At 46.1% G+C, this 16707-nt stretch overlaps 1 protein-coding gene across 2 annotated transcripts in view; it reads left to right on the plus strand.

The window, feature by feature from the left end:
• LOC121571732 (E3 ubiquitin-protein ligase SH3RF3-like) overlaps positions 1–16013 on the plus strand; it is a 102888-nt gene extending 86875 nt beyond the window's left edge. Inside the window, exons 2-9 of one of the 2 annotated variants that reach the window (XM_041883377.2) lie at positions 2146–2433; positions 6793–6888; positions 8580–9031; positions 10883–11053; positions 11352–11575; positions 12176–12471; positions 13535–13866; positions 15653–16013. In XM_041883377.2, coding sequence (XP_041739311.2) covers positions 2146–2433; positions 6793–6888; positions 8580–9031; positions 10883–11053; positions 11352–11575; positions 12176–12471; positions 13535–13866; positions 15653–15821 — 2028 coding nt within the window. In that variant the 3' untranslated portion in view covers positions 15822–16013. The remainder of the gene's footprint in view (positions 1–2145; positions 2434–6792; positions 6889–8579; positions 9032–10882; positions 11054–11351; positions 11576–12175; positions 12472–13534; positions 13867–15652) is intronic. The other variant, XM_045209172.1, reaches the window with a different exon arrangement.
• Positions 16014–16707: the final 694 nt, after the last annotated feature.

The following is a 16707-nucleotide window of genomic DNA, read 5'->3' on the forward strand; positions in this document are numbered from 1 at the left end:
TGGGAGCAGGAAAGAAGTGTGTGCATGTTAGTGTTACACATTTTGTTGTCAACATTCTACAACCTAAGCTAGTTTTAAGGACTTTTTAGTAAAATTGTAGGTACTATCTACAGACTATTTCAACTAATTATCTACTAACCCTAACCCTTATCCTAACCCTAAACTTAACCCTTACCCTTACCCTAACCGTAGCCCTAACCCTTATTCTAAACCTAACTGTAACCTTAGCAAGCAGTTGCTTATCAACAGATATCCGGACTATCCGTACTATCCAAATAAAGTGTGGCCCCAGAGCTAATGTAATGATATGTGTGTAATGAGCCGCGGAATGCAAGAGTACTACCCTCCCTCTCTTCTCATCTGTCATTCGCTCTCTTTCTCTCTCCCCTCTCTCTCTCTCTCTCTCTCTCGCTCTCTCTCTCTCTCCCTCCCTTTCTCTCTCCCTCTCTCTCTCTCTCTCTCTCTCTCTCTCTCTCTCTCTCTCTCTCTCTCTCCCTCCCATAAATGCAACATGTAAAGTGTTGGTCCCATGTTTCATGAGCAGAAATAAAAGATCCCAGAAAATGTCCATACGCACAAAAAGCTTATTTCTCTCAAATTTGGTGCACAAATTTGTTTACATCCCTATTAGTGAGCATTTTTCCTTTACCAAGATACTCCATCCACCTGACAGGTGTGGCATATCAAAAAACTGGATAAACAGTATGATCATTACACAAGTGCACCTTGTGCTGGGGACAATAAAAGGCCACTCTAAAATGTGCCATTTTGTCACACAACACAATGCCACAGATGTCTGAAGTTGTAAGGGAGTGTGCAATTGGCATTTGGCAGTATGTCCAACCGGCCTCACAACCGCAGACCACATGTATGGCGTCGTGTGGGCGAGTGGTTTGCTGATGTCAACGTTGTGAACAGAGTGCATCATAGTTGTGGTGGGGTTATGGTATGGGCAGGCATAAGCTACGGACAACAAACACAATTGCATTTTATCGATTGCAATTTGAATGCACAGAGAAACTGTGACGAGATCCTGAGGCCCATTGTCGTGCCATTCATCCGACGCCATCACCTCATGTTTCAGCAAGATAATGCACGGCCCCAAAGATCTGTACATAATTCCTGGAAGCTGAAAATATCCCAGTTCTTCCATGGCCTGCATACTCACCAGACATGTCACCCATTGCGCATGTTTGGGATGCTCTGGATCGATGTGTACGACAGTGTGTTCCAGTCCCCGCCAATATCCAGCAACTTCGCACAGCCATTGAGGAGGAGTGGGACAACATTCCACAGGCCACAATCAACTGCCTGATCAACTCTATGCGAAGGAGATGTGTCACACTGCATGAGGCAAATGGTGGTAACACCGGATCCTGACTGTTTTTCTGATCCACGAACCTACCTTTTTTTGAAGGTATCTGTGACCAACAGATGCATATCTGTATTCCCAGTCATGTGAAATCCATAGATTAGGTACTAATGAATTTATTTCAATTGACTGATTTCCTTATATGAACTGTAACTCAGTAAAATCTTTGAAATTGTTGCATGTTGAGTTTATATTTTTGTTCAGTATAGTTGCTTATCCCTTCTATAGGGTCTGTCTTCCCTCTCCTCCAGAGTGTACCCGCCCTGCCCTGTGGGAAGGTCTAACGTATCTGTCCTCTCGCTCCTCCAGAATGTCCCAGCCCTGCCCTGTGGGAAAGTCTAACGTATCTGTCCTCTCGCTCCTCCAGAATGTCCCAGCCCTGCCCTGTGGGAAAGTCTAACGTATCTCTCCTCTCGGTCCTCCAGAATGTCCCAGCCCTGCCCTGTGGGAAAGTCTAACGTATCTCTCCTCTCGGTCCTCTAGAATGTCCCAGCCCTGCCCTGTGGGAAAGTCTAACGTATCTCTCCTCTCGGTCCTCTAGAATGTCCCAGCCCTGCCCTGTGGGAAAGTCTAACGTATCTCTCCTCTCGGTCCTCCAGAATGTCCCAGCCCTGCCCTGTGAGAAAGTCTAACGTATCTCTCCTCTCGGTCCTCTAGAATGTCCCAGCCCTGCCCTGTGGGAAAGTCTAACGTATCTCTCCTCTCGGTCTTCTAGAATGTCCCAGCCCTGCCCTGTGAGAAGGTCTAACGTATCTCTCCTCTCTCTCCTCCAGACTGTATCTAATCTAACCCAAACCCTGCCCTGTGGGAAGGCTCTCTATTCCTACGAGGGGAAGGAACCTGGAGACCTGCAGTTCGTTAAAGGGGACATCATCATCCTGCGACGTAAAGTTGACGACAACTGGTACCACGGGGAGCTGAACAGTTGTCATGGTTTCCTGCCAGCTAGTTACATTGCGTTGTTACGGCCGCTGAGCCAAACTCCGCCCACAGGAAAGGCCCTGTACGACTTTGAGGTCAAAGACAAAGACCAGGACAAAGACTGTCTGGCCTTCTCGAAGGTACACACACACACATTCACGCACGCACGCACACACAAACCTACACACACAAATACACGCTGACTCGCTGTAATCCACTGTGTGTGCATCTATGAGTATGTTTACATGGAGACTGATCAAATACAATTTTATTTTATTGGTCGCGTACACATATTTTGCAGATGTTATTGCAGGTGCAGCGAAATGCTTATGTTTCTAGCTCCAACAGTACAGTAATACCTAACAAAACAAAACACACATAATCCTAAAAAGAAAAAGAAAGAATTTAAGACATATAAGAACGAGTATTGTCCGAGTCCGGAATATAAATATACACTATATATAAAAAAGTATGTGGACACCCCTTCAAATTAGTGGATTCGGCTATTTCAGCCACACCCGTTGCTGACAGGTGTATAAAATCGAGCACACCACCATGCAATCTCCATAAACAAACATTGGCAGTAGTATGGCCTTACTGAAGAACTCATTGACTTTCAACGTGGCACCGTCATAGGATGCCACCTTTCCAACAAGTCAGTTTGTCAAGTTTCTGCCCTGCTAGAGCTGCCCCGGTCAACTGTAAGTGCTGTTATTGTGAAGTGGAAACATCTAGGACCAACAACGGCTCAGCCGAGAAGTGGTAGGCTCACAGAAGGGACCGCCGAGTGCTGAAGCGCGTAGTACGTAAAAATCGTCTGTCCTCGGTTGCAACTCTCACTACCGAGTTCCAAACTGCCTCTGGAAGTAACATCAGCACAAGAAATGTTCGTCAGTAGCTTCATGAAATGGGTTTTCATGGCCGAGCAGCCGCACACAAGCCTAAGATCACCATGCGCAATGCCAAGCGTCGGCTGGAGTGGTGTAAAGCTCGACACCATTGGACTCTGGAGCAGTGGAAACACGTTCTCTGGAGTGATGAATTACGCTTCACCATCTGGCAGTCCAATGGATGAATCTGGGTTTGGCGGATGCCAGGAGAGAACGCTACCTTCCCCAATGCATAGTGCCAACTGTAAAGTTTGGTGGAGGAGGAATAATGGTCTGGGGCAGTTTTTTATTGTTCGGGCTAGGCCCCTTCGTTCCAGTGAAGGGAAATGTTAACGCTACAGCAACCAATGACATTCTAGACAATTCTGTGCTTCGAACTTTGTGGCAACAGTTTGGGGAAGGCCCCTTTCCTGTTTCAGCATGACAATGCCCCTTTCACAAAGCGAGGTCCTAACAGAAATGGATTGTCGAGATCGGTGTGGAAGAACTTGACTGGCCTGCACGGAGCCTCATCGAACACCTTTGGGATGAATTGGAACGCAGACTGCGAGCCAGGCCTAATCACCCAACATCAGTGCCCGACCTCACTAATGCTCTTGTGGCTGAATGGAAGCAAGTCCCCGCAGCAATGTTCCATCATCTAGTGGAAAGCCTTCCCAGAAGAGTGGAGACTGTTATAGCAGCAAACAGGGGACCAACTCCATATTAATGCCCATGATTTTGGAATTAGATGTTTGATGAGCAGGTGTCCACATACCTTTGGTCGTGTAGTGTATCAATACACTGATTTAAACACCAGTTTTTTATTTTATTATTAGGACATGGAAACAGCTTAAACGGAGTTGATCTGCGTATGTGCCAGCACCAGCAGCAAAAGCCTCCCTCTTGTGCACGAGTGAAGTGAGTTCGGAAAAACTGAAAGTATGTGTCTTAGAAATAGTTTTCACATACAAACGTTATACAGTACCAGTCAAAAGTTTGAACACACCTACTCATTCAAGGGTTTTTCTTTATTTTTACTATTTTCTACATTGTAGAATAATAGTGAAGACATCAAAACTATGAAATAATACATATGGAATCATGTATTAACCAAACAAGTGTTAAACAAATCAAAATATATTTGAGATTTGAGATTCTTAAAATAGCTACCTTTTGCCTTGATGACAGCTTTGCACACTCTTGGCATTCTCTCAACCAGCTTCACCTGGAATGCTTTTCCAACAGTCTTGAAGGAGTTCCCACATATGCTGAGCACGTGTTGGCTGCTTTTCCTTCACTCAGTGGTCCAACTCATCCCAAACCATCTCAATTGGGTTGAGGTCAGGGGATTGTGGAGGCCAGGTCATCTTGATTCAGCACTCCATCACTCTCCTTCTTGGTAAAATAGCCCTTACACAGCCTGGAGGTGTGTTGGGTCATTGTCCTGTTGAAAAACAAATGATAGTCCCACTAAGCACAAACCAGATGGGATGGCGTATCACTGCAGAATGCTGTGGTAGCCATGCTGGTTAAGTGTGCCTTGAATTCTAAATAAATCACACACAGTGTCACCAGCAAAGCACCCCCACATCATAATACCTCCTCCTCCATGCTTTACGGTGGGAAAGACACGGCGGTTGGAACCAAAAATCTCCAATTTGGACTCCAGACCAAAGGACACATTTCCACCGGTCTAATGTCCATTGCTCGTGTTTCTTGGCCCAAGCAAGTCTCTTCTTCTTATTGGTGTCCTTTAGTAGTGGTTATTTGGGCTGCAATTTCTGAGGCTGGTAACTCTAATGAGAGGTAACTCTGGGTCTTCCATTCCTGTGGCAGTCCTCATGAGAGCCAGTTTCATCATAGCGCTTGATGGTTTTTGCGACTGCACTTGAAGAAACGTTCAAAGTTCTTGACATTTTCCGTATTGACTGACCTTCATGTCTTAAGGTAATGATGTACTGTTGTTTCTCTTTGCTTATTTGAGCTGTTCTTGCCATAATATGGACTTGGTCATTTACCAAATAGGGCTATCTTCTGTATACCCCCCCCACCTTGTCACAACACAACTGATTGGCTCAAACGCATTAAGAAGGAAATAAATTCCACAAATTAACTTTTAAGAAGGTACACCTGAAATGCATTCCAGGTAACAACCTCATGAAGCTGGTTGAGAGAATGCCAAGAGTGTGCAAAGCTGTCATCAAGGCAAAGGGTGGCTATTTGAAGAATCTCAAATCTCAAATATATTTTGATTAGTTTAACAATTTTTTGGTTACTACATGATTCCATATGGGTTTTTCATAGTTTTGATGTGTTCACTATTATTCTACAATGTAAAAAATTGTAAAAATAAAGAAAAACCCTTGAATGAGTAGGTGTGTCCAAACTTTTGACTGGTAGGGTATGTCCGAACTCAGAATCATATAGGCTTCGCAAAAATAACATGGTAGAACGTTTATTTTCATTCGATTTTCTGCATTTATCAAAGGGTCATCAGGTAGCCTGATTTCAGATGTGTCCATGTAAACAGAATTATTCGGGAAATCGTTCTTCTTGCAAAGCTTGTAAACGTTTAAATCGAATTATTATATTAATCTGACTATTCACAGTAATCGTATTATTGTCTGCATGTAACTGTACTCTATGATACCCCACTGGATGTTTTGTGTTTATCTAAGCACTCTACCTTCTCCTCCGTCTATCTTTCTACCTCTCTATCTGAATATAGTTTTTCTCCTCCTGTGTGGGAGAGCGAGAGAGATACTCTCTCTTTCTCTCCCCCCACCCCCCTTCTCCAGCACAGTGTTTGTGATAAACAGTGATTTGTATTCCCTCTGCTTCTCTCCTCTTCAAAGCTCATAATTTGTTCATGCTGTTACACACACTCTAGGTGAGGACACTGGCAAATGGAACATATCTCCTTCTCTCTCTCATTCTGTGTGTGTGTGTGTGTGTTCCTTAGCAGCACCTGGCCTCATACACTCTCTCAGGATGGGGCTAAAGGAAAGAGGGCCAAGTCAGGACAGAGAGACACAGACACACACTTTCTTTTCGCACACACAGACACACACAGACACACACAGAATCACAGCTGCAGTTCCCTAGCTAAATGACTAAATGGAAGGATGGGCTGAAATTCGGAGGGGGGACGGAGAGGAGACGGAGAGGGAGTGAATGAGTGAAGGAGAGCAGCATGTAAGCCTGCATGTAACAGGGCCAGTGGGTCCCTCTCTTACTGTTTCTCTTTCTCCCTCTCTCTTTCTCTCTCTCCCTCTCCTTCTTTCCCTCTGTGATGATGAGGAATGAGTAGAGACAGTGGTATCATTAGGTCAGGGGGAGAGGCAGAAAGAACGAGGGGGACAGGGAGAGTTAGAGAGGGAGAGGGGAGATAGTGGGGGAGAGAGGGAGAAAGAGTGAGAGAAAGAGAGACGCACACATATGGTGATTTTAATGCAGGGAAACTGAAATCAGTTTTACCTCATTTTTACCAGCATGTCACCACCAACTAGAGGCAACAAAACTCTAGATCACCCTCGCCCTCCCTTTGGCAAATCTGACCATAGAGAGAGATAGATATGAATAGAAGCTTCATTCCTGTAAACCACTGTCTGTCTCTCTGTCCAATAGGATGAGGTTCTGACGGTGATCAGACGAGTGGATGACAACTGGGCAGAGGGCATGCTGGGAGATAAGATTGGGATCTTCCCCATCCTCTATGTAGAGGTAACAACAAACACACACACAGGGGGTCTTATTAGATAGGGATACATCAATAATTAAGAGTCTTCCATCACTTTGACTCGGCAGGGGAGGGTGTGTATGCGCGCGTGTGTGTTGTGTTGGGGGGAGGTTAGGGTTAGTAGGGGGGAGGACATAATGAGGGTGTCCCAGCTGGAGGCGAGTGGAGCGTTGGGGGAGAGAGGAAGGAGCTCTCTCCTCTCTCCTTGTCTCCTATGGTGGTGTGGCTGTGCACAGTTACCCCTTCATACCTTTAACACTAGGAGAGCCGAGAGCGTCATGTGGACGATAAAACAAATTCACTTGTTTAATTACTCCTCCATTTTTAAAGGCATGTCCCCCCTGTCCTTGACTTTTCCTAAATAAGTCTATATAACACACTGTCGTTGTTAGAATCTTAATATCACAAATTGAAGGAGGACATGTCGGTTTCCCCCTGCTGCCCTTCCTACTCCCGACAGTTGAAGGTGCCCTGCCCAGTTGATAATCACCCCAATAATTGCCATGAAATAGCATATATGAAATGTATTTATTAGACTGTTAGAATGTTGACGTCCAAACACACACAAATACACACACTGTATGGTACAGTGAGCACAGCGCTGCTCAGATGAAAGATGATCACAGAGAGCAAAAACATACAATGTGAAGGATGGTTCTGCCTCAGGGAACAGCGCACACAGACACACACACACACACACACACAAACTCTCACACCTTTTCTGCCGAGGAAAAGGTGAAGGCCCTTGTGAATAGTGTAAAGAGACAGTCACACATTCAGGTGTATTGTGTATACTGTGGGAAAGTATGCATGAGATGGAGAGAGGAAAAAACTATATTTGGATGAAGTTATTCACTGTCTGTCTGTGTCTGAGTGTGTATTTGACCTTCATAGAGAAAGAGTGTGTGTGCGTCTCCATTCGTCCCCTGAGAGTGATGCCGTCGGTGCAGAATCAATCTATCAGGCTCATTAGTATATGGTCTGATTAGCATATCTATTAATATGGAGATGGCGGCATCTCACACACTGAGACAGATCCACTCTGTCCTGCCCTCTACAGTCTATACACACACATGCATGTATGAACACACACACACGCACTGTTCTCTCCAGGGAATCCTCTCCAACAAAGGAGTGTGTTTTCAGCGGAGGTGATATTGATGTACATTAATGTAGCAGTAGCATCCCCTGAGTTCAACATGGTGATAATGTGTGTGTGTGTGTGTGTGTGTGTGTGTGTGTGGACTGAGAGGACCTGCTCTCTCTGTGTTGTGACTGTGACTGTGAGACTGAGCATCCGTCTGTGAGAGAGCGTGAGTAGTGTTGTTGCTGGGTAGATTCAGTGTGTGGTGGTTATCTGACTAGCAGGAACAAGATGTACTATCATCCTGTCAGATATGAGCTGCATTACAAACGTTGTTCTCTCCTCCTCCTCTTTCTCTAAGTACATAGATACTCCCCAGGGTGTGTGGTGTGTGTGATCTTTTTTGTCTGGTTTGAAGTTCTGCCAACAAGAGAAGGCATGCTCTGAGCGCCAGCAGTGTGTAATAAAGCAGTCTAAAGCAATTCAATTCAAGGATTTGGATCTCATCCTTTCCTCTCCTCTCGTCTCGTCTCCTTTCCTCTCCTCTCCTATCCTCTCGTCTCCTTTCCTCTCGTCTCCTCCTCACTTTAGCTAAATGAAACAGCCAAACAGTTGATGGAGATTGACAAGCCGACATCCAATCCCGTCCCTGGCCTCAGCTTTGACCCGTCTCCTGGCCTCCCATTGGGTCCCTGCTCCCCTGGCCCCTCCCCTAACCCATCCTCTGCAGAAAGCGCCAATGGTGCCCTCCAGAGGCAAGAGGAGGAGAGGAGAGGAGGAGAGGGGAAGAAAAACGCTAAGAAGCGCCACTCGTTCACAGCTCTGAGTGTGACGCAGCGGACAGCCCAGCTCAACAACAGACACAGCATGGAGATCTCCCACCCTGTACTCATCAGCTCCTCTGACCCCAGGGCTGCTGCACGCATACAGGACTCTCCCCCCGGTCCCTCTCCCTCCTCAGTAGCAGTTCTAGTTCCTCCCAGAGTGGCTTCAGTCACCTCAGAACTGCTGGCTCAAGCCAAGGTCCAACTACCACTCAACATGTAAGTTTACTCATCACACAGGCATGGTTCACTAACTGATAAATCTATAGGTAAATGAGTTGACTAACAATGCTGTCTGTTTTCTCTGAGCTGTTGTCCTGCCTATATGGTGAGACAGAAGCTGAATGGAATATAGGGATTCTGTTGCATCTACTCCCATATCTCCCTGGACGTGCGTGCACACACAAAAACACACACTATCCAGAGCGGGTTGTCCCGCTAATGAGGTCGGACACTTCCATCTCCGACCCGGCAACCTGCCCTGTTGCTATGGGGAAAATGTCCCGCAGTTACCATAGTAACCCAGAGGCAGAGCATGGAGACCTTGTTTACTCTCCCCTCCTATTATTCTTCAGACATATATTCAGACATGCACTATATATATACAAAAGTATGTGGACACCCCTTCAAATTTGTGGATTCGGCTATTTCAGCCACACCCATTGCTGACAGGTTTATAAAATCGAGCACACCGCCATGCAATCTCCATAGACAAACATTGGCAGTAGAATGGCCTTACTGAAGAGCTCAGTGACTTTCAACGTGGCACCGTCATAGGATGCCACCTTTCCAACAAGTCAGTTTGTCAAGTTTCTGCCCTGATAGAGCTGCCCCGGTCAACTGTAAGTGCTGTTATTGTGAAGTGGAAACGTCTAGGAGCAACAACGGCTCAGCCGCAAAGTGGTAGGCCACACAAGCTCACAGAATTGGACCGCCAAGTGCTGAAGCACGTAGCGCGTAAAAGTTGTCTGTCCTCAGTTGCAACACTCACTACCAAGTTCCAAACTTCCTCTGGAAGCAACGTCAGCACAATAAATGTTCGTCGGGAGACAGTAGCACACACATGAAATGGGTTTCCATGGCCAAGCAGCTGCACACAAGCCTAAGATCACCATGTGCAATGCCAAGCGTCAGCTGGAGTGGTGTAAAGCTCGTCGCCATCGGACTCTGGAGCTGTGGAAACGCATTCTCTGGAGTGATGAATCACGCTTCACCATCTGGCAGTCCGACGGATGAATCTAGGTTTGGCGGATCCCAGGAGAACGCTACCTGCCCCAATGCATAGTGCCAACTGTAAAGTGTGGTGGAGGAAAAATAATGGTCTGGGGCTGTTTTTCATGGTTCAGGCTCCTTAGTTCCAGTGAAGGGAAATCTTAACGCTACAGCATACAATGACATTCTAGACAATTCTGTGCTTCCAACTTTGTGGCAACAGTTTGGGCAAGGCCCTTTCCTGTTTCAGCATGACAATGACCCCGTGCACAAAGCATATAGAAGTGGTTTATCGAGATCGGTGTGGAAGAACTTGACTGGCCTGCACAGAGCCCTGACCTCAACCCCATCGAACACCTTTGGGATGAATTGGAACGCCCACTGTGAGCCAGGCCTAATTGTCCAACATCAGTGCCCACCCTCACTAATGCTCTTGTGGCTGAATGGAAGCAAGTCCCCGCAGCAATGTTCCAACATCTAGTGGAAAGCCTTCCCCGAAGAGTGGAGGCTGTTATAGCAACAAAGGGGGGACCAACTCCATATTAATGCCCATGGTTTTGGAATGAGATGTTCGACGAGCAGGTGTTCACATACTTTTGGTCATATAGTGTATATTCAGACATGTACATTCATATATCAAACATATATTCAGTAGTACCTTCCAACAGTATTTAGACAGTGAATTTAGTTCTTTACTCCAGCAAATTGGATATGAGATCAAATAATGTACATGAGGCATGCACAGAATCTCACCTTTTCTGTGGTTGTATTTTATTACATAGTTGTTTGTCCATATTAAAAAAATACCACTCATTTGTTCAGTCATGTGATCCTAAATGATGTCTCTGTGTATCCCAGCTACCTGGCCCTGTATGCGTATAAGCCCCAGAAGGCAGATGAGTTGGAGCTGAGGAAAGGAGAGATGTACCGCGTCACAGAGAAGTGTCAGGACGGGTGGTTTAAAGGAACCTCACTACGCACCGCTGCTTCAGGAGTCTTCCCTGGAAACTATGTAACACCCGTGTCCAGGTGAGACACACACAGGCACGGCTGCACGCACACACACACACATTTTCTCACACAAATACTATTTCTTTCTCCCTCTCACACAAACTTTCTCACACACACCCTTTCAAACACATAACTCTGTTTGCGTGACAGGCGGTCGATAAGCAGCATGTAGATGGTAGTATAATAGGGGATATCAATAGTATCTTGGTCACTATTCTAACAGGACTGGAACTTGCTCTCCACCTCTCCCAACCCCTCCTCGCACTCTCTCTCTCTCTATCTCTCTCTCTCTCTCTCACTCTCTCTCTCTCTGCAGAGCTCCGTTTGCGGTGGGTGGTTCTCGGGGCTCCTGTCTCTCGGGGCAGGAGGTGGGAGGGGTGGGACAGGGGAGTAAGGCAGCCTCCCCCTCCTCCGCTGGCCCCTCCTCTTCTCGTCCCACTCCTCCTCCCTCTTCCCCCCAATCTGCCGCTGCTCAGCTGAAGAACTGCCTTCGCTCCGGACAACAAACAGTTAACCAGACCCGCTCTGCCATGCAACTGGGTGAGGACACACACAGAGGTTCTAGATCTGTAATTTTCTACATTTGATCCAGCTCTCTTATATCTGGCCTCTCTCTCCCTCCTTGCCTCTCTCCTTCCTTCCCTTTCTCTGTCAGGGAGAACATGTGATGGTAATTAAACTTTCTCCTGCGGAGCCTCTCTCTTTCTCTTTGTCTCTCACACACACACACACACACACACACACACACACACACACACCTGTTATCCATTACAAAAGAAAATATGGCCATAGGTAGGCTATGGTAGTTTGGTCACATGTCTCGTGTGTGCCTCTCCTATTGACTGTCAGCCTAGCTGTTAGGGCGTTGGGGCAGTAACTGAAAGGTTGCTGGTTCGAATACCCGAGCCGACAAGGTGAAAAATCAGAAGGCACTTAACCCTAACTTTCTCAGGGGAGCCAAACTACTATGGCTAACCCTGCAAAACAACACATTTCACTGCACCTATCTAGTGTGACAATTAAAAATATATATATAATATGATGACAGCACAAACAGGAAGCAGATGGTGTCTTGTAACAGTAAGATGGCTACTGTGTGCTGTGTAATAGTATGTAACAGTATGTAATGTGTGTGTTCAGCCCACAGCCCACCCTCCAGCAGCCCAGAGCGTCCCACAGCGGCTGTCTCTCCTCTCCGACCTCAGAACTCCTCCCCGTCGCGCTCCGCTGGCCAATTGGCTCGCCCGATGTCCATGTTGTCCCCCGGCCCTTCCCCCCTCTCCTGCCTCTCCTCACCTCTCATCCCCCTTTCCTCCCCTCTCTCCTGCCTCACCCCTCCCAACGCCAGTGCCGCCCTGCTCAACGGAGAATCAACCAATCCCTTCCAACCGTCCTCGCCTGGCACCTCCCACAGCAACGCCCCAAAACCAGAGAAGGTGAGTCTCTCTTCATCTGCCCTCTCATCTCTTCTCTCTCTCCTTGCTCTCTCTCTTACCATCTCCCTCTCTCGCCCAACACTACCTCCCTTTATCTAAACTCACAGCAGAGTCTGTCTCCCACATCACACTGCCTTAAAATCCCTCAACATGATGCCATAGTCAGGAGGATATCGTTAGGGAATATTAAAAGCATAGCTAGGGGAAGTGGTGTTGAGGGGAAGTGGCTTGCACCTGGACATGGTGCAGAATCCTCCAACGACAGACAGACAGACTATCAGTGTGACAGGGCCGTCTCTTCATCTTGATGTGTGTATTAAAGCTGAGTCCATGGTGACAGTGATGGATGGTAGAGTTGTCTGTGAGAGAGAAGCCTATCTGCTCTGGTGTTGACTGGCTTCACAGACACTAGATGAGACAGTTGGTGACAATAGGACAAATAGACTAGGGAACGACCATGATAAACAGTCATTGACTACGAGCTGTGATGGATCAACTATAATATTCAGTTTCATAGCATTTAACCTCCTAGCTTTCCTAACCATTTTAATTCCCCACATGCATTGGCTTATTATGTGTTGGAGTTTGCTGTCTGATTGAGTTAGAGGTTTGTGGTGTGTGTGTGTGTGCGCGCCTGTGTGTGTGTGTGTGTGTATCGAGGCCTGCTGTGCTGTCAGACAGATGCTTCCATGCTGATTATGAGCTGATAATTGGCTCTGACTCACATCTCAACCCCAAAGATGCACACGCACTCACACACACATACACACACACACACACACACACACACTGAGACTAAAGTTCCCCCTGACACATCGAGACTAAACTATCTGCTGTATATGTGCTGCTCTCTGGTGGCTGGTCAGAGAACTACACTCAGATCTCAAAAAGATACTGTATTGGCCAACTGGAGGTGTCATTATTACATCAGGTAGATACTGCTGGTTAACCGTCTCTGAGACCAGGAGGGATACTGCCAGAAAAATAAAACAGATAGTCTGTAGAAGAGACTGCAAATGTTTTCATCCCCTTCTCTCCTGTGTCTTGTTATCTGTGTCCACAGAAGGAGAAGAAAGGAGGTCTGCTAAAGCTTCTCTCTGGAGCCGCGGCCAAGAAAAAGGCATCTCATTCTCCCCCGTCCTCCCCCCCAACCCTCCCGTTGTCGGGTGCCGTCCTCCCACATCACACCCGCTCTGGCTCCTGTCCAATGGAGGCCCAGGGGCGTGCTGGGTCTTGTCCAATCGAGAGTGAGATGGCCGGGGCAATGGGGTTAGAGACGCTGAACAGGAAGTCAGGATCCCTCGATCTCAACTTCCCCCGGTCGCCCCCGACGACCCGCCCCGGGAACGCACTGCTAGCCCTCCGGCCTGAACCCAAACCACTGTCCAGAGAGAGGTATACACATACTGTAGCTACTCACATTCTCATACACACACCCTGTCCAGAGAGAGGTATACACATACTGTAGCTACTCACATAGCCGCGAGAAGTAGGGGTGCTGAGGGTGCTGCAGCACTCCCTGACAAAATCAGAATAAAAATAATATATACATTAAAATACTTTTCACCAAAGTAGTGCACTGGGCCTTTACTAGTCCAGTATTAGAGGACCAATATAGCCGTCTGTAGCGCAGGCAGAAATGTTTTATTCTGCCCCCCTGTCACCCCCGTCAGCGAAAACTACGCAGCACCCCCAAACGATTTCCCGCGGCTATGGCTACACACCCTCATACACCCTCAAACATCACCGAGATATGCTGCATTCTACGACTCTACGCCACTGCAGCACAAGAAATACCTGAGCCCCTGATCATCATTATTCTCCTATCCCCATCGGTGTGTGTGTGTGTGTGTGTGTGTGTGTGTTTGTGCACAATGTGTGTCAGAGCTAATAGTGACCTCTTTTTTCTCTGAGAGCAACCGCGTCACACAGATGCAGATGCACGCACACCCCACACACACACACACACACACACACACACACACAAACACTCTCACACCGCCACCTCACACACAAACATAAAAACACACACTGCTCCGACCTCATGTTTCAAGCACATGATGGTGAATGATGGTGACCTGAGTAGCAGCATATATCACCTCCTAGTGTGTGTGTGTGTGTGTGTGTTGATGGTGTGCATGTGTTCGAATATGAGTTATAATGCATCCCCATTGGGCAAAAACTGGTTGAATCAACGTTGTTGCCACGTAATTTCAACAATAAATGTTTTATGTGATGACGTTGAATCAATGTGGAAAACTGATTGGATTGGCAGGTAGCTTAGTGGTTAAGAGCGTTGTGTCAGTAACCGAAACGTCGCAGGTTCTAATCCCCGAGCCGACTAGGTGAAAAATCTGTCGCTCTGGATAAGAGCGTCTGCTAAATGACTAAAATGTAAACTACAAAATACCTTAAAGATCATTGTATCCAAATAAAATATAAGATACTTTTGCAAAGTATTGTGTATTTAATTAAATACATGTATTTTGTATTTGAAAATAAATGTGCAAGTAGCCGGCCGAACAGCAACAACATTCTCAGTAATGGTTACAGAAACGTTTTACTTGCTATGACTGTGATATGTCGTTGTTTATCTACCTTAGTTGAATGTGCGCTGTCACTCTGGATAAGAGCGTCCTGCTAAATGACCAAAATGTAAAATGTACAGTATATGTGAAAATGAACAACTGCAAAGCACACTAGGTCTTGTCATTGGCCTTCTTTCGGGGCGGAGCTCATAAGAGTAATACTGAGAATGCTTTGCAATTGTTCATTTTTACATATACATTTAGTTCATTTAGCAGACTCTCTTATCACACCATAGTGCCATCAGACTTCTGATACCAATGTAGGGTGAAAGTATTTTGAAAAGTATTTTGTAACTACAAATTACAGCTTTCGAAACTATCTTGTTACAAAATACATTGTAGTGTAGTTCAGCCCAGTGTAATACAAATGACAAAATACTCAGAAGTAATTTAAATACATATTTCAAAACATGTAACAGAAATACTGCCCATCTCTGCCAACCTTTAACCTAAATCCAATGTCATGGTGAAATGTTTTGTTGATTTCACATTTAATTCAAGTTAGTTGATAACTCAACCAAATGTACATAAATCAAAAATAGAGTCGTGCCCAGTGGGTCATTATTCATAACTCCCTCTCCCTCCCTCCCTAGGTATCGCGTGGTGGTGCCCTACCCCCCTCAGAGCGAGGCGGAGATCGAGCTGAGACAGGGAGACGTGGTGTTTGTTCATAAGAAGAGAGAAGATGGCTGGTATAAAGGAACTCTGCAGAGGACTGGACGCACTGGCCTCTTCCCCGGCAGCTTCGTAGAGATCTTCTGAACAGGACCGCTAACACACACACACACACACACACACACACACACACACACACACACACACACACACACACACACACAGGGATGGGCAGAAATTACTAAATACAATTACAAAGTGTGTAATGGACATTTTTTGTTTTTTCCATATCCCAACTCCCCCTGAGACACCCTCAGGGAGTGGGGTCACGGCCAGGGTTGCCATTGTACAGCGCCCCTGGAGCAATTAGGGTTAAGTGACTTGCTCAAGGGCACAGCAACAGATTTTTTCACCTTGTCGCCTCCGGTATTCAAACCAGAAACCTTTTGATTACTGGCCCAATGCTCTAACCTCAAGTTTACCTGCCGCCCCAAATGTATTTTAAAATACAAAAATACATTTGCAAGTAGCCGGCCCGAACAGCAACAACATTCTCAGTGACGGTTACAGAAACGTTTTACTTGCTATGACTGTGATGTTGTTGTTTATCTACCTTAGTTGAATGCACTGACTGTAAGTCACTCTGGATAAGCGTCTGCTAAATGACCAAAATACTGTATATATGTGAAAATGAACACACCAAAACGAACTGCAAAGCACACTAGGTATTATTGTTGGCCTTGTTTCGGGGTCATGTCTAGATGGGATACATCTTAACCTAATTCTCCTAACCTGCTACGTTAATTCTACTAAACCTGCTACGAAAAGTCAATTTTGACAAAAGCTGTATCCCTTCTAGACGAAACCTTGTTTCAGGGCGGAGCTCATTAGAATAATACTTGTCCATTATTACATACACATTTATATTTAGATCATTTAGCAGACAATCTTATCACACCATAGTGCCATCATTTTCTTTATTTTTTTTATTATTATTATTATAATTTTTTAGTCATTTAGCAGACGCTCTTAT

This window comes from Coregonus clupeaformis, chromosome 29 (genome assembly GCF_020615455.1).
Source record: "Coregonus clupeaformis isolate EN_2021a chromosome 29, ASM2061545v1, whole genome shotgun sequence".
Taxonomy (NCBI): domain Eukaryota; kingdom Metazoa; phylum Chordata; class Actinopteri; order Salmoniformes; family Salmonidae; genus Coregonus; species Coregonus clupeaformis.